The following is a 23,113-nucleotide window of genomic DNA, read 5'->3' on the forward strand; positions in this document are numbered from 1 at the left end:
TTGGCAAATTGCATGCAAACAGGAAATGCCCCCCAGAAACAATAAGAGGCATAAATTTCCCCTATACCTCAACTCTCAAAGTGGTTCTGAAAGGATTCTAGACTCACGGGTCCTCTGTACCCTTCACCCAGTGTCCATGGTGACATGTGACATAACAGCAATACAATGTCAAAGCCAAGAAATTGCCATTGGTGCCGGGTTTTGTGTGGACTTCCATTTCCATTTTACTGTTATGGATGTCCAAGAGTGAAATCATTGGGTTTTGTGTCTTTAGTGGTATGTGTGTCTTTATTTTATTTAATTTTTTGTGTATATCCAGAGGGGGTGGGGAGTAATTTTCCATGTTAACTCTCTTTAAGTGACATTAATGACATCCACCTGATTGTGCAATCCATTTCTAAAGGATTTTCATCAACCCAGACAGAAACTCAGTACCCCTTAGGCAGTTTCTCCCCATTCCCTCCCACTCATCCCTGCGACCCACTGATACACTGTAGTCTCTATGCATTTCCCTATTGTAGACATTTCTTCTAAGCAGACCCATATAGCATTTAAGCTTTGGCATCTGCCTTCCTTCAGTCAACATAAATGTTTTCAAGGTTCAGCCATGCTTTATCATGTAGCAGAACTTCCTTTCGCTTCCAAGCTGAGTGGTGCTTCCCTGGATGGAGATACCGCATTTGTTTATCCACTCATCTGTTGATGGGCACTTGGGTGGGTTCCACCTCTTGTCTACTATGAATAGTGCTGCAATGAGCATTGGTGTACATGTTTGTTTGCGTCCCTGATTTCAAATCTTTTAAGTCTATATATCTAGGAGTGAAATTGCTGCATCATGTTTGTCTGTGTTTAATATGAAACTCCCAAATTGACTTCCAAGTGACTGTAACATTTTATAGTCTCACCAGAAATGTGTGAGTTATCCAATTTCCTTTTATCCTTGCTAGGTTTTGATGGTGTCACTATTTTTTTTTATTTTAGCCATTGTGGCAAATATGTAATAATAACACATTGTGGTTTTAATTTGCATTTTGCTAATAGCTGATGACTTTAAACATGTTTGCATGTGCTTAGTTGTTACCGATATCAATGCTTCAGTGAAATGTCTTTTCCTGCCTTCCACCCTTTTCGTTCGGTATTGTTGGTTTGCTTACGATTGCGTTGCGAGTGTTCCTTGTGTAATTCTCACTACTGGTCTCCTGTCAGATAGGAGCTTTGCAACTGTTTTCTCTGCAAAAGTCTTCATCTTGTCTTTTCATCTTCTTCCAGAGATCTTGCACAGAGCAAAAGGTTTCACTTTCATAAGGTTTACTTTGTCAATTTTCTTCTTATCTATCATGCTTTTGGTGTCAGGTCTAAAAATGCTTTGCCTAACTCTACATCCCAAAGATGTGCTCCTATGGGGTCTCTCCCCCCACCCCCACCCTCTACAAGTGTCATAGTTTTAGAGTTAATCCTGTGATTTAGTTTTACTGTTTTTTGTAGAAGATGTGGATTTGGGTTAAGATTCTTTGATTGTACCTACAGATGTTCAGTTGCACCACAAGCATTGCTGGAAAAGATATCATTCGTCCATTGAATTGATTTTGCACTTCCTTCCACAATCCATTGGGCTTACTTGGGTGGGTCTGTTTGGGGGCTTCCTGTTCTGTTCCATTGAGCTATATCACATAGTCTAGTTTACCGCAGTTCTAGAACAACTCTTGAGAGCAGGTAGGCTCATTCCTTCCGCTGGCTTTTTTTACAAAATGGATTTCATTTTCACATTTCCTGTGGGTTTCCAACAGACATCGTGATGGGACTTTGATAGAAACTGTGTAACATCTGTAACTTGACTTGGAGAGAATTAATATCTTTACTGTGAGAACTCTTTTTATCTGTGAACACCTCCAATCTACGAGTCCATCCATTGAAGTCTTCTTCCATTTCGTTCATCATCATTGTATGGTTCTCAGCAAACAGCTCCTATCACATGCTTTGCTTGATTTATACCTGTCTTTCTTTTTCTTGAGTCATTGTAAATGGTATTGCATTTTTAAATGCTGGTGTCTACACATTCTTTTTGGTTGAATTTTGTTGTTATGAGCATTGCATATTATCTACATAACTTATCCTCCTGTGAAGTGTAGACCTTATCAGTCAAATGAAGTGTAAAAATCTTACCTCACCTTACAAAGCTTTGCCCTCCCCTGCTTACAAGGCAATTGTGTTCACTATTTCTTCTACATACATCTAGAGCTACATCAGACATTGTCAAAATGATTGCTTCAATTGTCCAATATAATTTATAAAACTCTAGAGAAGACAAGTCTATTATACTTACCCATATTTTTGCTCTGTCTGTTGTTCTACCCTACTTGCCAGTGTCCAAGATGCTTTTTATTACATGTGTTCTGTTTTAGAAAACTCCCTTTAGCCATTCTCTTAAAAAGAGGCCTACTCTTGGCAAATTCTATTAGTTTGCTTTCATCTGAAAAGTCAGTGTCCGTGAATACCTGAAACGTATCTTCATTGGGTATAGGACACAAAGTTTACAGATTCTGGATTCTGAAGGGTTCTTTTTTACCACTTGCAATATATCTTGTGCCACTTCCTTCTGCTCTCCATAATATCTGGTCGGGAATCTACTGTCATTCACATAGTTTCTTTCCCCTTATAGGGAAAGTTTCGTCTCCTCTCCCTCTCCCTCCCTGTCTTCCTCTCCCTTTCCCCAAGAATTTGTCTTCACTTTTCACCAACGTGATTATAATTTTGACAGGTGTCTTGATGTAGATGTCTTTAGTTTTATCCTACTTTCAATTAGCTCGGCTTCCTGAAATTGCAAGTGTATCTTTTTACCAAATTTGGGGGAGTTTTCAGCCAGTAATTCTTTGGACACTTTTTTCAATCCCACCCCCTTTCTCCTATCTTGGAAGTTTGTTATCGTTTGTTTTCATCCTCATTGCCCCCGAGCTGCTGCTCACTTTTCCCACCCATTTTCTCTCATGTTCACATTGGGCCATTGCGATTGTGTAGCTTCAATTTTAGTAATTGTTTTCTCGGAGGCTTTTTTTCAGTGATAGCAGTTTTTCATTTCCAAAACTTCCATTTGATGGTCCTTTATATCTTTTACTTCTTTGCTGAGACCTTCTCTGTTTTTCATTTGTTATAAGGATGTTTGTAATTGCTAGTAGACGTATTTTTGTGATTACTGTTTTAAATCCATGTCAAATCATTTTAACATCTTTGTCTTGTTGTTGGCCTCTGATCACTATTTTTTTTCATTCTGTTTGATATATTCCTTGTTCTGGATGTGACTGATTTTTTATTAAAACATGAACATGTTTGGCATTATATTATGATATATACTATATAACTCGATTTTATTTAAATCTATTATAGAGGATCCTCTGACACCGCTCCAGTAGGGAAGTGGGGCACCACCTCATTCCTGACAGGTGGGTATAGAAGTTCAAGTCCTCTGCTTAGCCTTCATTGCCACCAGGGAGGGTGAACTCCTTATTATTGCTGGATGGGAGTGAAAGTTCTAGTTTCCCATTAGGCCTCTGTTGATCACACCCTCATGAAGAGAAGTACAAGTGCCTCTTGGCTGTTCCCAGTGAGGCTTCCCTTGATCTGGCTGGGTGAGGGGTTTGACTTATTACCGCCAAGATATGAGGAAAGTCCTTAATCTATAGCAGGCACATTCTGATACAGACCCAGGGACAGAAGGGAGAGCACAGTATTAATATTAATTAGGGTTGGAAGCTAGGCCCTCCACTCAGCCTTTGCTGGTGGAATAGACTAGGACTGCAATCTTTGGTGGAATTAGAATGGGTGGTGTCAACACCGTTTTCTGTCTTACCAGACTGGCTGCCCCTTTTCTGATCCTTTGACTGGAGGAACGGGCTTTTGCTGAGCCCTTGTCTGTCGGTTCCCATTGTCAGTCCCAAAGTTGGGATAGATGAAGCAAAGGGAGACCCAGAGAACACACTACCACATTATTCCTCATTGCTTAAGGCCCCTAGCCTATGTCTCTGCCTTTCAGGGTCTTCTTAGGGTTTTTAAATACATAATGTCCAGGGATTTCGCTTGTATTCAGTGATAAGGGGAGTGGGGTGGGGGTGGGGACTCTCAGCCATCTTTCCCAAAAGAAGAATTATAGATATAGCCATTTTAGAGCCCACGTCTGTACTAGTTAGGAGGTTTATGCCTTGGAGGGCTGGCCTGGTGTATGATCCATCTTAGCGGAGCTCTTATTTCCTGTGGAGATCATGTAAAACGAAAATAAATTACAGCTCTGCCTGGGTTTGTATGTCTGTTCCTCCCTCATAGAGGTCATAGACTAGGGTAGCTGTTCTCAGTTGGTTTCCTATAAACCAGTGAACTGGAGTTTCATGAGCTTCCTGCAACATGCAATTGTTTCCCTCCAGGGTCTTGTCAAACAGTGAATTATTGGTCACCTCCCTTGGCTGAGAGCTAGCAGGGTCAGAGATGGTTGATGCCCTTTGGTGGTCCATTAGACTTATGCTAGTAGAAGAGAAAGGGGCCTAAGATATCACCTGATCAAACCGTCATGGTTTTCAGATGTGGACACTAAGGCGCAGAGATCAGAAGAACCTCTCCCTGGGTCTTCTACATACCACCCCAAAGCAAAGCCAAACCTGAGATCCACATGACCTGCCTTAAACCCAGGGTTCTCTTCGTTCCGTCAGGCTGTTGCTCCTCCCAGCCCCCTCAGCTCTTGCGCGTGTTTTGGCCTGATCATGGCCAGGGATTGCTCCCTCACTCCCAACCCCTCATCATTGGGGGTGGGGCATGGTACGATGAGGGAGGTATGGTGGGAAGAGAGACAGGAGAATGAGTGTGGCTGACTCCACACAAACCTGTTTTCCGAGTGAAAGGCTATGATTCTCAGGGCCCATGGTCTCATCTTTGTATCTGCAAGATGGTGTACTTTTGTCTCCCCAAGCCCCGTGTCTAGGTCATTTGGGAAGTGCCTTGGAGAGTCGAGAATAAAATTGCAGGTCAAACAATGGATGAATGGAAAAATCGCCTTGTAATCAAGAACACGCTTCCCCATTACGCCATGGCGGGAAATCGTCAGGAGCCCAGAAAGCCCCAGGAACAGGTCAGACAATGGGCTATGGGGGCAGGGAGGGTGGTGCCGAATGCTTCTAATCTTAAACTGGAATATAAGATGTATTATTAAATTTTTGTATGCAAACATGGTGGCGAGGAACCAACTCCAAGTGTAAAGAAGACAAGTCTGGCCTCGAGAAAACCTAGGAGATGAGCTGAGACCCAGGGAGAGCGGGAAATACCCCCCAAGGCTCTCTCTGGATTTCCGATCCAGTGATCTCTACACCGTACTCCTTCAGCAAGGCGAGAATGGTGAGAGGGAAGAATATTCTACTTGTTTCTCCTAAGAGAAACCAGGAGGATCCCAAGGGCAGGCACTCAATGTGTTGCATTAGCATCCTAGTATGCTCAAGTGCAAGAAATCATGAGTAGGCCACAGTGAGGAATGTCCATTGAAAATTCTAACCCCAGTGTCCTTTTAAAAACTCATTTGACACATTTTCTTTCCTCCCTGGGAACTCAGAAACCACTCAGCCTAGGTTCTGCAACTCATAGGGAAGGAATTCAATATTAATTTTAAGGGGCCAGGATGATGACACAGGGTCCCTGAGAGCCTTTAGTTGCTTGAGTTTGACAATGAAAGCCTGCAATCTACCAAGACGTGATTAGCAGGAGTTGCACCACACACAATAGCTGTTATCTTGGTGAGTTTGGGCCACAGAGGAGTGGCCTGCTAATCTCTCAAATTAATAAAGCAGAGAGGAAATGGCTCTTATAGAGCCATGGGTCTGCTTCCTTCCTGTTCATAGAACTGGGATCCCTGTACTCTGAGGTAATGTCATTTCACATAATGAGAGGGCCTGTCTTCTCTAATTCCAAGGGCAATTCACTTTCTGTAAGTCAGCTTTCAAGTTTTTTGAGGATTTGGATATGTATAAGGGTCTGGGATAGGGGAATCATTGAAAGCTTGCTTCTCTCTTTTTTTCTCCTGCATTGTCAACCATAAACAAGTGATTGAGAATGTGTCACCACGTTATGTAGGGATGTCTGAAACTTTCCTTTCAGGAGTCTCAGTTTTCACGGAAATTGCATTTAGATGGGGTGGCTGAGATGGAATGCTTCCATGCCCAAGAACCTTGCCCTCCAAATTACCAGCCTTCAGTCAGGCATCTTCTAGAAGGTTATCTCTAATTTCCATCCTAATTACTCCCTCCCACCCTACCCACCACACCTCTGTTTCTCTTTTATGTAAACTTGATTATGGTGAATCAAACTACGGTATAATATGATACTTGGCTAATCGACCTCCCTCTTTAGACAACCTCAACTTGATCTAGGCTTAAATATTTCTTGCTTGTTCCACGACAGAAATTTCTTCTGTTTTTTGTTTGTTTGTTTTTAATATTGTTGGTGGTCTTTTCTTTTCACTGCTTATTTTTATCACTATACTATTATTATTATCTTCTTCTTTCTGCTTCATTTTGTTTTTCATTGGTTATAATAGGTTCCCAGCTTATGAAACACAAAAGGAGTGGATGATATAGATACAATAGCCTATACAAGTGTTTACTGGGGACAGGGTTGTGAAGGATGAGTGGAACAGAGGAGCAAACAATGAATGTCTGAGTTGGGACAGAGCACTAGAACTGAATGATGATGATGATGATGTATATCCAACTCTCTCAAAAAGTGATTTAACAATAGGTGTGTATGATGTGTACATTTTATATCAAGAAAATGACTTAAAAAATAAACCAAGAACCTGTGGATGTTCATTGGATATCCTCAACTGAAGCCAAGCCCTGGTTTTCTGGCATGGTCTAGTGTTCCCAACATGAGAAAAAGACTCGAGTTATCTCCAGGAAAGTGAAGCTCAGAGAAGTTAAGCAGTTTGAGCCAAGCCAGGAAAAGGCAGGACTTGGAGCCTGCTGCCAATGCTGATGTCATTTACTGCCTCCAACGCACTAGAAAACCACAAAGTGGTGAAGCCACATCCAGCGGTCAGAGTCACCAGTGAGAAATCGCCGTGGTGGGTGCATTTGGTAGTTCCTTCAGAGCATGATTGTTTAGTGACCCTTGTGGCCTGGGGAAAGGGAACCTTTGTATTGTGAGCACTGGGCATCTACTCGTGCTCCAGAAGGCAGATGGATGATGGAGGATGGAGTGAGTCCTTACAGGAAGCAAGGCCACGGAGCCTTCCCTTGGGGGCTGAGATCTGTCCTCCCCCATTATCTGTGGGACGATTGATTACGACTGTGACACCGCTGATTGAGGGTGCTCTGGAGCCTGTGGAGGAGGGATGAGTCAGTGTGCTTGTCACATGTCAAATGGCTTGACTGTCTCAGTCTCCATCTGCCCCCATTTTCAAGGATGCCACTCACTAGACACACTTGGAGATCACCTGGAAAAATACAAGGGAGTTTCATTTGCGACATAAGAAAATTCAAGAAGAGTTAACTTTGCTGTCTTCTAGAAGTGAGGAGCCAACCATGTCACACTGAATGGGGATGTGATGGGCACTGGCTGTAGAGGTGGACAAAGAAGGGGTCACTGTGCTCTTGGCCCATCTTTGGTGTTCTGATATTTGATAATAACAAATGACTTAGTAGGTCCAAGGGGTGATCTTGCTTTGGATTCTGAGCTTGCCAATCATTCTGTGGTCAGGGAAAGTATTATTATCATTCAACCTCTTTATAGATAGGGACAATAAGGTCTGAGTGGTTTATAGGAGGACGCTGATGGAGAAAGTGGGATGCCACACTTAGGTCCCCCATTTGTGTGATATTTAGCGCAATGTGCTTCCTACCCACAGAATGACCAAAAAGAACCCTAGCCGGGTTTCTGCTTCTCCCCTATAAATACTGGAGGAAAGTAGGTCTAGAAAAAGGGAGAGAGGAGACTTGGGTGACTACAGAAATACTGAGCCCATTCCATCTGCCCCTCTTCCATAGACTGATGAGCTTAGAAATACCCTGTAGAAGAATGTCAGTCCACCTCTTCCCATGATGGATGATCAGGTTCAGGATCTGTACCCATCATTCTCAGAGGCATGCATAAACCCTGAGTAAATTGACCTTAGGTCTGAGGCCACGGATCTTTGTGAGACCTCGGGTGGGAGGACCAAGAGCCTGTGTGTATCTATGACCTTCCCCTATATTGTCAAGCCCTGCCTCTGTGGCAAGACCTGTGCTAAACCCTGGGGGGAAGAATTAAACCAGCTATGGTTTAATTAAACCACCTATGGTTGGCATTGAAGGAGATTATTTCCAGACCTCTTCTACTGGAAACAAATCCATCCTGCTCCTCGGTTCTTCGTGCACCCAGGAAGCAGGAATGGTCCAGTGTCTCTCTTGCATGCCTTAGCTCCTTTGCTCCTGTGATGCAGGGATTTAGTGTTTCCATTTACTGAAGAGTGGACTGAGACTGAGAATGGCGAGGGCCTTTCCCAAGGACATACAGTCAACAGGCTGTGAGTTTAGAACTCAAACTCAGGTGTCCTGGCTCTAAAATTCATTCCAGTTTGCTGTTTCCCAGATCCAGATTAGGAGCGCAGTTATTTATTAGTCTTCTAGGGACACTACTCTGGGTGGTCAAGCTAGAGCCATGATCAACCAGAGTCTCAGCTGTTCTGGAGGTTCCAGAACAGTAGCAGAGACGGCCTATGCACAGGTAAATCATGGAAGCATCTCTACTTCTTCCTTGTGGCTCCCAGGGAACCTTCTGGCTCGAATTACCCACTACCCAGCCCAGGAGCACCAAAGCAGTTTGACGAACTACCCTATAAGGGGAAGGCCTCAGCTTGATAAAGAAGAGCTACAAAAAACCTCCAGCTAATATCATGCTTGAGGAGCCCTGGTGGATTACATGTTGGGCTGCCAACCAGAAGGTCAGAAGTTGGAACCCACCAGTTACTCCACAAGAGAAAGAGGAGGCTTTCTGCTCCCATAGCAAGTTACAGCCCCAGAAACCCACAGGGGCAGCTTTACTAGGTCCTATAGGGCCGCTATGAGTTGGAATCGATGGCAGTTGGAGTAGCGTACTTATTGGGGGGAAACTAGAGATTTTCCTTGTTAGATGAAAACAAGACCAAGGTTTTCACCCCAGCACTCTTACTATTCATTGTCCTGGAAATCCTAGTTAGTGCAGTACAGCAAGTAAAGGGAAGAAAACGGATGCAGATTAGGAGACAGAAATAACCCTTTGTCCCAAGATGATATGATTATCTATGTAGGGACCACCTCCCCCCAAATTGACCAGAGAATGCCTGAGTGTCATAGACCAGTTTCACCAGGTTGCCCGATGCAAGGTGGTCAGATTGTGCAGAAGCAGTGAGCCCCAACCTGAAACCTGTGGCAAGAGCCCAGGTTCAAAGGGCAGGTCTTTGCCAGTATCCTTGGCTTCCTGCAGGCTGTAATCACAAGGCAGTTGCAGGTCTGGCCCTGGGAAAGGGAAAACCCATTTGAATGAGCAGCACTTCCATAAACCAGGAGGCCCCCAGGGGAAGCTCTTTGGAACTGTCCATTCTCTGGACCTCTAGGTCTCCTCATCAGTAAAATGAGTCTGATAACTGATCTCTGTCTTTGTCAGAGCTTCTGGGACAAAGATGTGTCCCAGGATCGGGATGTGAAGACCTGTTAAACTACGTAGGGTATCACTGCTGTTAGGACTTTCTCTCTCTCTCTCTCTCTCTCTCTCTCTCTCTCTCTCTCTCTCTCTCTCTCTCTCTCTTTCTCTCTCTCTCAATGGAATTAAAAATGCATACAATAAAACAATTGCCATGTCAACATGTTCAATCTGGTGAAATGAATTATGCTCACCCTGTTGTGCTTGTGGTTTTAGCACCCTGCTAGGATTTTGTAATGATTGGCATGGGCTCAGGAGGGTGATAAGGAAACACAGGTCCTTGGAGCTCAGGCACCCAGGAACCCTGAGAGCATCTTCCTCTTATCCCAGTCCACTTCATGGGGGACGGCTGGATTTATGGTGCAGCTCTCTGCATTCTGGGTCAAAGACCTGCGGTGCATATGTGCCTTGCTATTTGGGGGATCCTCCTATGGAGCATGCAGCTGTTCGCTCCCTTTTCTCCTCCCTTCCTTCTCCTGCAGTAGGGCCTTTTGGTGCTGGAGATCAAACCTGAGCAGTGTGCATTGAGCCAGGTGGGGCCTTGCCTTCAGCTGGAACTTCCCCAAGACCCAGGCACTGCTCAGCACTCCAGGCAATGTGGGGTTCCCCACCTCTGGACCCTTCCTGGGAAGCCCACGGGGCCACACAAGTGGCCTGCTATTTCACTTTGTCTGAAGGGGAGGATGGTGGCAGGGGAGCTTCCAGTTGCCTCTAGAAGCCTAGCATACCCAATTTCTGAACTTCCAGAAGCCCACGCTGGCCTTTACTGCACTCATTTCCCCCAGCCGCAGCTGCCATGCACACAGCTTCCTGGACACCAGACCCAAGGTGGCAGATGCTGGAGCTTGGGCTGCCGAGGGGAGGAGAATGGGGCAGCAGGAGCGCCCAGGTGAGCTGGGCCTCAGGCAACCCCTGCTGTGGGTTGTGTGTTAACTGGGCTGTAGTGCATGCCCTGAGGATGTGGCCTATGGCTCCCCAAACTCTGGCCAGGCTGAGATCTCTTGCTTTCTCTGAAAACACCGCAACAGGGAACTTGTGTGCGTCAATCTACACCCACTGGGGTGCTGAGTTACAAATCAGACTCATTGCCCCGATTCACTTCTGACTCATAGTGACCCAACAGAACAGGGTCAAGCTGCCCCTGTGTGCTTCCCAGACTGTAACTCTTTACAGCTGTAGCATTGTCTTTCTCCCAAGGAGCAGCTGATGGTTTCGAACTGCTGACCTTTAGCAGCCCAGAGCATCTGTCCTAATACACACTCGTTTACCTTTGCTTTTCCTTCTGCTTCCCTTCCATAGTGCCCTGGGCTCCTCTGTCCCATCTCGCTCCTGCTCCCCCGGCACCAGATCCCACTGTCAAAGCACCAAGTCCAAAATGCAGGCATGATCTGCAGGCCCCTGCTGATGCATGCCTGTCTCTTCCCCGGCTCACCTCCCTCCATCTCCTAACTCTCTTGGTTCTTCATGCACAACCATTTCTCCAGGACTGGTATTGCCCCTCAGTCTGCCACCGCTCAGAGCTGGGTCCATAATGCATGCTCAATAAGCACTGGTGGCAGTGACACTGCCTTTGTTGGATACAAGAGAAGGCCAGGGCCACACGGAGCGGGAAAGAGATGTTCATGGTTATTGAATTAGTGAGTGAAGAGCAACTCTCTCAGGGTCTTGTGCTGGAATTGGGAAGAGAGCAGGATCATTGGCAAGGGACTTTTGGATTGCAGTTAGCACATGCCAGCCCTGCCATTGTGCTTTGGGGGCATCGAGAAGAGTAGAAAACAGTCCTAGCCTTCAGCTTGTCATGGCATGTTATGGAGGTGAGAAATGGACAAGCCCAGAATGGGGGTGCCATGATTGGCCAAAGTTCCTGGCCTAGGAGTGAGGAAGATAGAAAGTGAGGCCTGGCCCCAACACCCTTGAATGGCCACATGATGAGAGTCTCCTTAGATCTGCTCTGCTTAGACTGCCGCACCTGCCAGCCCCAGGGCTCTCACTAATAAAGACACTCGCTTATGGCGGTGGAAAGGACGACTAGGGAGTGCTGCTGAACTTGGCCTAGTGCTAGCTGCTCTGCAAAGGTTGTCTGTGCATGCTGTTCATGACTGGTAAGCCCCCTGCAACACACTTTCTTTGGGGGAGATGCTTTGTTCTCAACAATGCTCTAGGTCAGAAGTAGACCACGTATGGCCCGTGAGCTAAATGCAGCCCCAATAAAACTTTATTTTTGCAAATCGGAACCCAGCCCTGCCCATTCTTGCCTGCTAGGAAGCATTGTCTGAAATGTTTATGGTCTGCTTCTTTCCAGAAAAAGTTCACCAACCCCTGATCTAGATGACCGGCCGGAGGTGGCTCATTGTCTCCTGGAATGTGCACTCACTTGAGGGAGGTGTCCCAGTGGGGCGATGGGTAAATGGTCAGCTTCCAACCCAAGGGCTGGTCTTTCTAACTCCCACAGGAGGAAAGGCCCATCGATCAGCTCCTGTAGCAAATCCCAGCCCTGGGCTCTCGCCTGTGGGTTCAGCGCAAATCAGAATGACTGAAGGCAACCCACCACAACCACAGCCCACTTGAGATCAGATCGCAGGCGCTCAAACCTTCCTGCCTTAGGACAAAAGGAAATGCAGCACCGTGCCCAAGTAGCCCTCGTGCTCTGGTGCCACCCCATGTCAAGAGTCCCCAAAGTCCCTGACCGTGCCCCGTCCTTGTGCTCGTGCCATAATCCTATTTGCCCTGCTGTCAGCATCCAGGAGGCTCTATTGCCAGCTGCCCTGGCTTCCCACTGCAAATGAAATGCAATCCCACTTTGTTCCCATGGCCTGCAGAAGCCCTCTGCCAACTTGCGGCTCCTTCCCTGGCACACTCTGTGTCCGGCACCCTGGCTGCCTGCCTGTCCCTGCAAGGAGCCAAGTGCCCTAGGGTCTTCCCACTCGCTGTCTGCAAAGCTCTGCTCCCAGTTCTTCTGGTGGGCTCCTTCCTGCACTTCCTGTCTGCTCAAAGGGGCCGCCTTCCACACTCCACCCCATGACCATGTTGTACCCCCTCTGAAGAATACTGCTTCCACATTGATCTTGGTCTTAGCCGTTGCTTCTGGTCTGTCCACCTCGAATGCCACCCTGTCTATGCCTGGAGCACCTCGGCTCTCCCTGCTGTTTGATCTCAGTTCTGGGTCTGCTGGAGGGGAGCCCCGGTACCACTCTCTCTAGCTGGGTGATGCTGTCAGAAAAGATCAACGTCTTCTTGCCTCTTTCCCTCCCTCAAGTCAGGCCCCTGGGGTCGAGATCAGTGAACGTGGCCGACAGCAAACACCTCCAGGAAGCCAGCCCCAAACACCAACTCGCCATATCTGCACTCCAACTATATGACTTCCACTAGCTCGGTGCACGTAGCGACATGCTAGCCTGAGCCACATGGCAGCGAAGAAACCAGAGAACCTTTGCCCTTTGCTGTCGTTCAATCTGACATAAATTTACTTTCCTGGCAGCATATTAACAAACAAAATTCTGTCGTGTTGTGCCTAATAATTCAGCTCTGGTTTTCCAAGTGAGAAAAAGATAATCATGGATGACTACAATGAGACTGGTTTGAGGTTCCATCTTCTTTCTGCAGCATAGTCAATGGAGGTCCTTACGGATCAGTGTAACCTGAAGGAAATGTCCTATGGGAGCAACCCCTTGACGCCACTCCCACCACTGCCACCAGCAGCACCAGCACCTCTGCATCTACCCTAACCCTTTACCATCATCTCCACCTCCACTGAGTTTACCTCCACCACCTCCATCCACTACCTCACCACGACCCACTGCCACATCCATTACCACCTCCACCTCCTACCACTGCCAGTCTCATGCACATCACCACCTTTACCACCACCTTCATTACCACCACTGTAAAACCACCACCCCCTCTAGCACCACCACTTCCACTACCACCTCCATTACCTCTACACACTACCACCACCTATAACACCTCCACCATCACCACCTTCAAAATACTTCCACCCTCTACAACCTCCACAGCTTCCACATTCATCCATTGTTTCAAGCACATTTGCCATCATCATTTTCAAAGCATTTTCTTTCTACTTGAGCCGTAGGTATCAGCTCCCCTTTTACCCACTCCGTCCCCCACCCTCCCTCCCTCATGAAACCTTGATAAGTTATAGATGATTATTTTCATATCTTACAGCATCCTCTGTCATCATTTTCCCACTTTTTGGTTGTTCGTCCCCCTGGGAAGGGGTTATATGTTGAGCTTTGTGATCAATGCTCCCTTTCTCCCCGCCCAGATCCCTTAAGTCCTCCTGATATCACTATTCTTTTTGTTGGTCCTGGGAGGTTTATCTATCCTGGATTCCCTGTGTTGCTGGCTCTTATCTGTAGCAGTGCATGTTCTGGTCTAATCTGATTTGTAAAGTAGAATTGACGTCATGTTAGTAGGAGGAAGGAAGCTTGAAAGAGGTAGAGGAAAGTTGTGTGTTTCATTGGTGCTATATTGCACCCTGACTGCCTCATCTCTTCCTTGTGACCCTTCTGTGAGGGGATGTTAAATTGTCTACAGATGGGCTTTGGGTCTCCACTCCACCCACCCACCCCACACACACACATTCACATTGGGTATGATTTTGTTCTGGGTCTTAGATGCCTGATACCTGATCCTATTGACACCTCATGATCACACAGGCTGACGTGCTTCTTCCATGTGGGGTTTGTTGTTCCTCAAATAGATGGGCGCTTGTTTATCTTCAAGCCTCTAAGACCCCAGAAACTGTATCTGTTGATAGCCATGCACCATCAGCTTTCTTCACCATATTTGTTTATGCACACATTTTGTCTTCTGGGATCCTGTCAGGAAGGTGAGCATCACAGAATGCCAGATTATTAGAAGAAGGTGTTCTTGTGTTCAGGGAGTACTGGAATTGAGACTCAATGTCCATCTGCAACCTTAATTCTTATCATATAAATATAAGTGCATAGATCTATTTCCTTCTCGTTATATAAAATATATTTACATATGTACACGCCTATATTTAGGCCTCTATAAATGTCCTTTGCCTTCTGGTTCTATCCTCTATTTCCTTTAACTTTCCTTTTGTCCCACCATCATGTTCAACCTCCATTCGGGTTCAGTAATTCCTCCCTGTTACAGTTCCCTTGATTAAGCCCCACTGGGCATCCTACACCCTTCTCTCCATTGATTTTAGTTCACTTGTTGTTCCCTTGTCCCTGGGTTGGTCCCCCTCCCTCATTCCTTTCTCCAACCTCTCCTTCTCCCATAACCCCTCGGAACCACTGGTCCCATTCTTTTCATCTCTGAGTTGTTTATCCTGCCTATCTTATCTAGATGGACATGCAGAGACATTAATAAGCACAAAAACCAGTCAAAGCCAAACAAAATAACAAAGGAAGTAAAAACCAACAAAACAGTAACAACTAAAAAACAAAATAACAACAACAAAACAAAAGCCACTGAGAAAAATGGAAAAGCCTATAAATAGTTCAAGGTCTATTTGTTGACCTTTGCCAGTGTTTTCCAGCCGAGTCTGATGGGGTGCCACACTCTGTCTCCAAAATCTATTTTTAGTATTCCCTGGCGATTTCATCACTTTGCTCCCTTTGCTCTCCTTAGTGTTTCGTCCCAATGTGATGGTGTCAGATTGGGCACGATTCCTGCACTGTGTCTCCAGTGTTGTCCCGCGTAGCTCTATGGCTTAGTGAGGAATGCCGTGTCTCTTGGTGGGGCCGGCCCTATTGTCTTATCTGTGCATTGTCTGCTCTGAGCAGGAATATCATCTTCAGGGCTTGGTGGACCAGGATGTGTTCCCCTTCCTCTCCATCCCTCTTTGTTTCTCCTGTGTGCTCTAATCTGACGTGCTCCTCTCCCTAAGCTGTAGCTTCAGTACTGTCCTCTGAAGTGCATTCTTCTGGGGGTGGAGATGTTCACGTAGTTGGGATCAGGGCCGGCCCTGCAAACCTCTATGGTTCCCTGGTACATGCTGGTATGTTGTATTCACGTCTTAGTGTGTCGGGTTGAAGCCTGGTCTCTCTCCTTCCCCTTGGGTGGGTTAGTGCCCTTCCCCACTCCATGTCTCTTTTTTCCCCTCTTTCTTTTCCCCTCCTATTTAGTTGACTGCTGTATGTATCCCTGGATTGGGTTTGGATGCTGCCATAGTACCTGGACCTCACCCCAGGAATACATGTGTATAGTTGCTTTTTCCCTACACCCCATTTTTTAAGCTTACTTCAGTGGACTCATGTTGTACTTGTCCTTTTTGTGCTTGATTTACTTCACTTAGCATAATTTCCTCCAATTCTTCCCATGCGGTTATGTTCTTCATGTGTTCATACCTGCTTTTTAGGGATGTGCAGTACTCCATTGTTTGTATGCATCACAGTTTTTTGACCATTTGTCTATTGGTGGAAATTTAGGTTGTTTCCAACTCCTTGCAATTGTCAACTGTGCCACAATGAATATTGGAGCACAGATGTCTGGCTGTAGTTTGTTTCTTGCTTCTTCTGGGTATGTGCCCAGAAGGGGGATTGCTGGGTCGTATGGTAGCTGGATTTCCATCTGTTTTAGATATCGCCAGACTGATTTCCATAATGGCTGTACATACCTACAGGTCTACTAGCAGTGGACAAGAGTTCCTACCTCTCTGCAACCCCTCCAATACTTACTGTTTTTTTTATTTTTTTTGAATTGGGCGATCTTTGAGGGTGTTAAGTGATATCTCATAGTTGTTTTAATTTGCATTTCTCTTATGGCCAATGATCGGGAACATTTTCTCATATGTTTATTGGCCATTCAGATTTCTGCCCTTGTGAAACTTCTGTTCAGGTCCTTTGCCCAACTCCGTGGTAGGCAGTTAGTTTTTTTTTCTTGTTGTAAGCTTGCAAAGTATTGTAGATGTTAATAATAAAGTGTTTGTCTGATGTGTCATTGTTAAAGATGTTTTCCAAGTCTGTGGATTCAGTTATGACTCTCTTGGTGAACTCTTTCAATGTACAGAGGTGCTTTATCTTCAGTATATCCCACTTGTCAATTTGTGACTCCTCTGTATTTGTATCCTTCCCTGTTTCTGATAGCCTATGTATTTATATCCTGCACCAAGGTTCTTAGGTTTGTCCCAATTCCCTCATTAATGGCCCAAGTAGTTTGGGGTTTTACCTCAAAGTCTGTAATCCACCTGAGTTTATTCTTGTGCATGGACTGAGGTAAAGGTCTTGCTTCATATTTCTGCAGGTAGTTATCCATTTTTTCCAGCACTAGTTATTGAAAAGGGCATTCGCTTCCCATTTGATATTTTCGGGGCCCTTATCAAAAATCAGTTGTCTGTATGCTGATGTTTTTATTTCTGGGCTTTGAACTCTTTTCCATTGGTCTGAATATCTGTCATTATATTATTACCACACTGTTTTAACCACTGTGGCTGTATAATATGTGTTAAAGTTACGAAGAGCACTTTATCCTTCTTGAGGAATTATTTGCTAATTCAGGGCTTCTTCCCTCTCCATATGAAGTTGGTAATCAGTTTTTCCAATTCTTTGAAGAAGGATGATAATATTCATATCAGGATAGCATTAAGCTTATACAGTGCCTTGGACAGAACTGACGTCTTTACTATATTGAGTCTTCTAATCCACAAGCATAGAATAGTCTTGCATTTGTTGAGGTCACGCTTGGCCTCTTATAATAGTGTTCTGTAAGTTTTCCTCGTACAAATCTTTTGGTGTTTTAGTCAGGTATATCCATAGAGATTTCACTTTGTGCTTGGCTATTTTAAAGGGAACTGCCTTTTTAATCGCCTCTTCTGTGATCTTGTCTGATGTGCATAGAAGTCCGATAGACTTCTGTTTGGGGTTTTTCAAATCATTTTATTGGTGGCTCATACAACTCTTATCACAATCCATCCATACATCAATTGTGTAAAGCACATTTGTACATTCGTTGCCCTCATCATTCTCAAAACATATGCTCTCCATGTAAGTCCTTGGCATCAGCTCCTCATTTTCTCCCTCCCCACCACCCCTCTCCCTCATGAACACTTGATAATTTTTAAATTATTATTATTTTGTCCTGTCTTACACTGTCCAACATCTCCTGTCACCCACTTTTCTGTTGTCCATCCCCCCCGGAAAGGGTTATATGTAGATCCTTGTAATCGGTTCCCCCTTTCCACTCTGCCCTCCCTCCAGCTTCCTGGTATCGCCCCTCTCACCACTGGTCCTAAAGGGATCATCCATCCTGGATTCCCTGTGTTTCCTGTTCCTACCTGTAACAGTGTACATCCTCTGGTCTAGCCAGATTTGTAAGGTAGAATTGGGATCATGATATTGGGTGAGGAGAAAGCATTTAGGAACTACAGGAAAGCTGTATGTTTCATCGTTGCTACACTGCACCCTGACTGGATCATCTCCTCCCCACAACCCTTCCATAAGGGGATGTCCAGTTGCCTACAGATGGGCTTTGGGTCCCCACTTCGCACTCCCCCTCACTCACAGTGATATGAATTTTTGTTCTTTGATGCCTGATACCTCGTCCTTTCGAAATCTCATGATAACAAAGGTTGGTGTGATTCTATATGGACTTTGTTGCTTTTGAACAAGATGGCCACTTGTTCACCTTCAAGCCTTTAATACCCCAGATGCTATATCTTTTGATAGCTGGGTACCATCAGCTTTCTTCACCACATTTGCTTATGCACCCACTTTGTCTTCAGCGATTGTGTCGGAATGGTGAGCATCATGGAATGCCAATTTAATAGCAGAAAGTATTCTTGCATTGAGGGAGTACTTGAATGGAGGCCCAATGTCCGCCGGCTACCTTAATACTAAACCTATAAATATATGCACATAAATCTGTTTCTCCATCATCATAAATATATTAACATATGTTCATGTCTTTTTAGGACTCTATAAATCCCCTTTGACTCCCAGCTCTTTCCTCTATTTCCTTTTACTTTCCTCTTGTCCCACTATTATGCCCAGTCTTCATTTGGGTTACAGTAATTCCTCTCGGTTACATGACCCTTGATCATGCCTTACCAGGCATCCTACACCTTCCTCACCACCGATTTGGATTACTTGTTTTTCCCTTGTCCCTGGGTTTGTTAACACCACTTCTTTTCCCCCCAGTTCCTCCTCTCCCATGTCCCCCCAGAACCGTCGGTCCGGTTGTTTTCTCCTCCAGATTGTTCATCCAGCCTATTTTATTTAGACAAACCTGTGGAGATAATAACATGCACAAAAACAAGACAGAGTAAAACGAAGCAGCAAAAAAAAAAAAAAAAAAACCAACAACAACAAAAAGCCAGTGACAAAAGCAAAACAAAAAAAACCTCAACACAACAACAAAAAAGAAAAACTTGTTAGTTCAATGACTCTTTGTTGACCTTTAAGAGTGCTTTCTGGTCGAGTCTGATGGGGTGTGAAGGCCTGGCCCCAAAGTCTATTTTTAGTATTCCCTGGGGACTTTGTTGCTCTGCTACTCTGTAATCCTCTTGCACGCCCTTAGTGTTTTGCCTCAGTGTGGTGAGATCAAATGGGGCAGAATTCCCTCACTGTGTCTCCAGTGTTGTCTCCTGTAGGGCTATGGGTCAGTGAGGGATGTCGTGTCTCATAGTGGGGTGGGCCATATGGTCTTCTCTGTGGATTGGCTGCTCTAAGTGGGAATATCATCCTCAAGGCTCGCTGAGCCAGGATGTGCTCCACTCTCTATTCCTCCCCCTCATTTGCTCCCATGTGCTCTGATCAGTCATGTCCCTCTCCCTGAGCTGCAGCTTCATTGATATCCTCTGAAATAAATTCTTCTGGGGGAGGGGAAGCTGTCTATGTAGTTAGTATTGGGGCCAGACTCTAAGACCTCTCCACTGGTTCCCTACTCCATTATTCTCATGTCTGTAAGCATGAGATGTGTCTCCTATAGGCAGCAGATCGATGGGTTATGTTTTTTCTAAGCCAGTCTTCTAGCCTCTGCCTTTTATTGCCTGAGTTCAGTCCATTGATATTCAGTGTTATTACATCCATCTGTGAATTCTGTGATGTTATCTTCTATCTCTTATGTTGGTATATTCCTACCTATCTTATCAGTTTGTGTTGTGAGTGTGTGGTTTATTCTTGCCTTCTTTTCACCACTGAGTAATGCTATCTTGGGGGATGTTTTCTCTTTGCTGCCCTCTGGGTCGTCTTGTGCAGTTGTTCTATGTGATGGTCCCTTATTTGTGCTTGGTGAGTGTTGATCTTCTGCCCATACTGGGTAGGCAAAGATCTTTGGTACGACTGGGGTTCTTTTGACCTATTTTTGAGTTTTTCCTTGTCTTGGAAGACTCTTATTTCTCCATCTATTTTAATAGATTGTTTATTTTGTTGGATATAGTATTCTTGGGCTTGCATTATTTTCCTACAATTTTGGTGATATGTTACTCCACTCCCTCCTCTTCTTCATCATATCCACTGATAGGTCTGAACATATTCTTATTTGGGTGCCTTTATAAGTGTCTATTTGTTCTTCCCTAGCTGCTCTTATGATTTTCTCCTTTTCCTCATAGTTGGATAATTTAACTATTATGTGTCTTGGTGACTTCTTCTTGGGATTCAATCTGGCTGGTGTTCTTTCAGCCTCCTGAATGGTTGCCCGATTTTCATTTATTAAGCTGGGGAAGTTTTCCTCTAAGAATTCCCTCGCTATTTTTGCTGTTAAAATTTTTTGTTGTGTCTTGTTTGGTAGTCCGATTATTCTAATATTGTTCCTCTTCATAGCATTGCACATGGCTCTCAGGTTTTCTTCAGCTTCTCTGATTGTCTTATTTGACTTCCTTTCCCATTGGTTGAAGTCTTCCTGGTTATTCTCTAGATCACTGGTGAAATTCTCTGCCTCCCTAAGGTTGTTGGTAGAGTCTGTTAATTTGCTGCTGGATTTTGTTATTTTATCCCCTAGGTCTTATATTTCCCTCTGGTGTGTGTAGAGCACCGTGGATGGCAGGTGGAATTACCCTAGTCGGAGAAATTGCTGTAGATGTTTCTTCAGCAGTGTGGAACACCACAAACGGCGGGCAGGAATTCCCCCAGTCACTTGTAGGGCCTTGTGGTGTAGGTGGGAATTGCCCCAGCCATTTGAAGGGGAGATCCACCAGCCGTTTGGGGTGCAGTGGAGGGCAGGCATGATTTCCCTGGCTGTGTGTAAAGTCAACAATGAGCGAGATCAGTTTCCCTAGGTCCTCCACCACTTCTACCACTACCCCCCTCTACTATCAACTATAGCATTTAAAACACCACTTCCACCTACTATCACCACCACCATCACCTTCTCCATTACCTCTACCACCACTGTCACCACCACCATCTTCACCATAAAGTCCTTTACCACCTCAACTTCCTCTACCCATTTGACCACTGTTACCACCCTCTACCACTTAAATACTTCCACCACTCTCTACCACCACATCTATTCACTATCCACATCCACTTCACCTCCACCATCACCACCTCACCACACTTCCAACTACTATCACCACCACTACCACACTACTACCTCCACCACTACGATGTCTACCACTCCATTACATCCTCTATCACTTTCACCACTACTGCCTCCACCCACTACCACCTCTACTGTCTCCACCCTCTACCACAACCTCCACCATTTCTACCACCACCACCATCACCACTTTCCAGTTCCACCTACATCACTCCCCTGTACCACCCACTATCACCACCACCACCTCCATATCTATTACCACTATCACCATCACGTTTACCACCACCACTATTACCACCATGATCACCACCCTTGTCACAAGTACTATCATCATTCATTACCATCACCACCATCTTGACCACCACTATCACCAACCACCACCACATAATTGCTACCACCATTCATTACCACCACCATCACGACCACCACCACCAGTGATAACTCTATCATTACCATCACTGCCATCACTACCACCCTCACTTCACTTACCACAACTTTCACCAGCCGCTCCATAATCATCTCCACTACTGTCACTCTCACCTCTGATCGCCATGGTGAATGCACACAAACAAACCCATATCAGGTTAGATGGCCCCTTCCAGGATTCACTCTAAAATATTTTCCCCACACAGCCTAGTGAAAGAACTAGAAGTGTCTCTTCCATTGCCTTACTTACATAGGTGTAACCTATTCCTTTTGCTGTGTAATATGGGTTATAGAACTTCTGTTTGTGACCACAATTAAATTAGTATTACTGATTTTTAACAGGCGTCAGATCCCCAAGTATACACATAAAAAGAAAGGCTCTTTCACTTCATAGAAGGCCTGGCTGAGGGTTTCCTTTCAATGGTGAATTCTTGCTGCATTCTCTTCAGAATGGGTTTGTGACAGCTAGACGCATGCACAGCTGCTCGGGAGGGCAGCCAATGACTGAAGGCAGGATCTGCCTTCGAGGGCAGATGCTGCTGAGCAAACTTTGTAAAGGCTATTTTAGGACCACTAAGAATGTGTCTACATTTTTGAGAGTGGAAATAGAGGTGGTGTTCACTTGGTACCGACATCACACCATGCACTATGATAACTTCGCATATCTAAGCTCATTCACTCCCTATAACATGTGTGAAGCAGACCACAATGTGCACGTGTTGTAAGTGAAAACATTGAAGTGCAGAAAGGGGAAATGATGTACCCTCAAACAAGAAACCAACCCCATTTCCCTTGAGTTAGTTCTGATGCATAGCAACCCGATAGGACACAGTGGAAGTGCCCCCTAGGGATTCAGAGCCTGTAACTCTTTACAGAAGTAGACAACCTCACTTTTCTCCCTTGGAGCAGCTGGTGGGCTTTAACCTTGGATCTTTCCATTAATATCCCAATGCTTAACCCATTGAGCCTGTAGCCCACGTGACCAGTAATGAGAGGCAAGGATGAGACAGGTTGTGGGGGTATAAGGCTCCTACTTCCAGCCCCCTCACCACCTCCCACTTCTCAGATCTATCCTTTGTATTTGGAGGCTAGACGTTTCTTTGTTTTAACAGATTAATCCAAACCACACCACTGCCACTCATAGCAGCCTTATTTGGGTGAGCAGAGAAAATGAATTTCTCTTCCACCTGCTCATCCCCCATGTGGAGCCCAGGGAGTGGTGTCTGGCCTCCCAGCCCCTGACACTCCTTACAGCACTCATTGCTCTCAGCTGCCCAGCAGCACACTCCAGCACTGGAGAACAAGGGAAGGGCCTGGTAGGGACAGCGATCTCCAGCAGCTAAACTACAACAGTGTCTACGGTGCAAACTGGATTCAAATATCCCTGCTTGGGGCCGAGCGTGCTGCCATCTGAAATAGCCTGCAATGTGTAATCTGGAAAGCCAGTCTATGGGCCACGTGTAAGGTCAGTCCTGGCAGTGAGTAGCAGGTTCTCCTCCCCAGTCTCCCTAGTTCACTGGGAAGTCGTGGCACC

General features: G+C 45.4%; 1 protein-coding gene across 3 annotated transcripts in view; it reads left to right on the forward strand.

Moving 5' to 3' along the window:
- The window catches only part of MAMLD1 (mastermind like domain containing 1), a 116,313-nt gene that overhangs the window by 47,245 nt on the left and 45,955 nt on the right, over nt 1-23,113 (forward strand). For 2 of the 3 annotated variants that reach the window (XM_075539621.1, XM_075539619.1), the window contains exons 2-3: nt 3,382-3,437; nt 4,952-5,110. In XM_075539621.1, coding sequence (XP_075395736.1) covers nt 5,015-5,110 — 96 coding nt within the window. In that variant the 5' untranslated portion in view covers nt 3,382-3,437; nt 4,952-5,014. The remainder of the gene's footprint in view (nt 1-3,381; nt 3,438-4,951; nt 5,111-23,113) is intronic. The other variant, XM_075539622.1, reaches the window with a different exon arrangement.

Source organism: Tenrec ecaudatus, chromosome X (assembly GCF_050624435.1).
Source record: "Tenrec ecaudatus isolate mTenEca1 chromosome X, mTenEca1.hap1, whole genome shotgun sequence".
NCBI classification, from domain to species: Eukaryota; Metazoa; Chordata; class Mammalia; order Afrosoricida; family Tenrecidae; genus Tenrec; species Tenrec ecaudatus.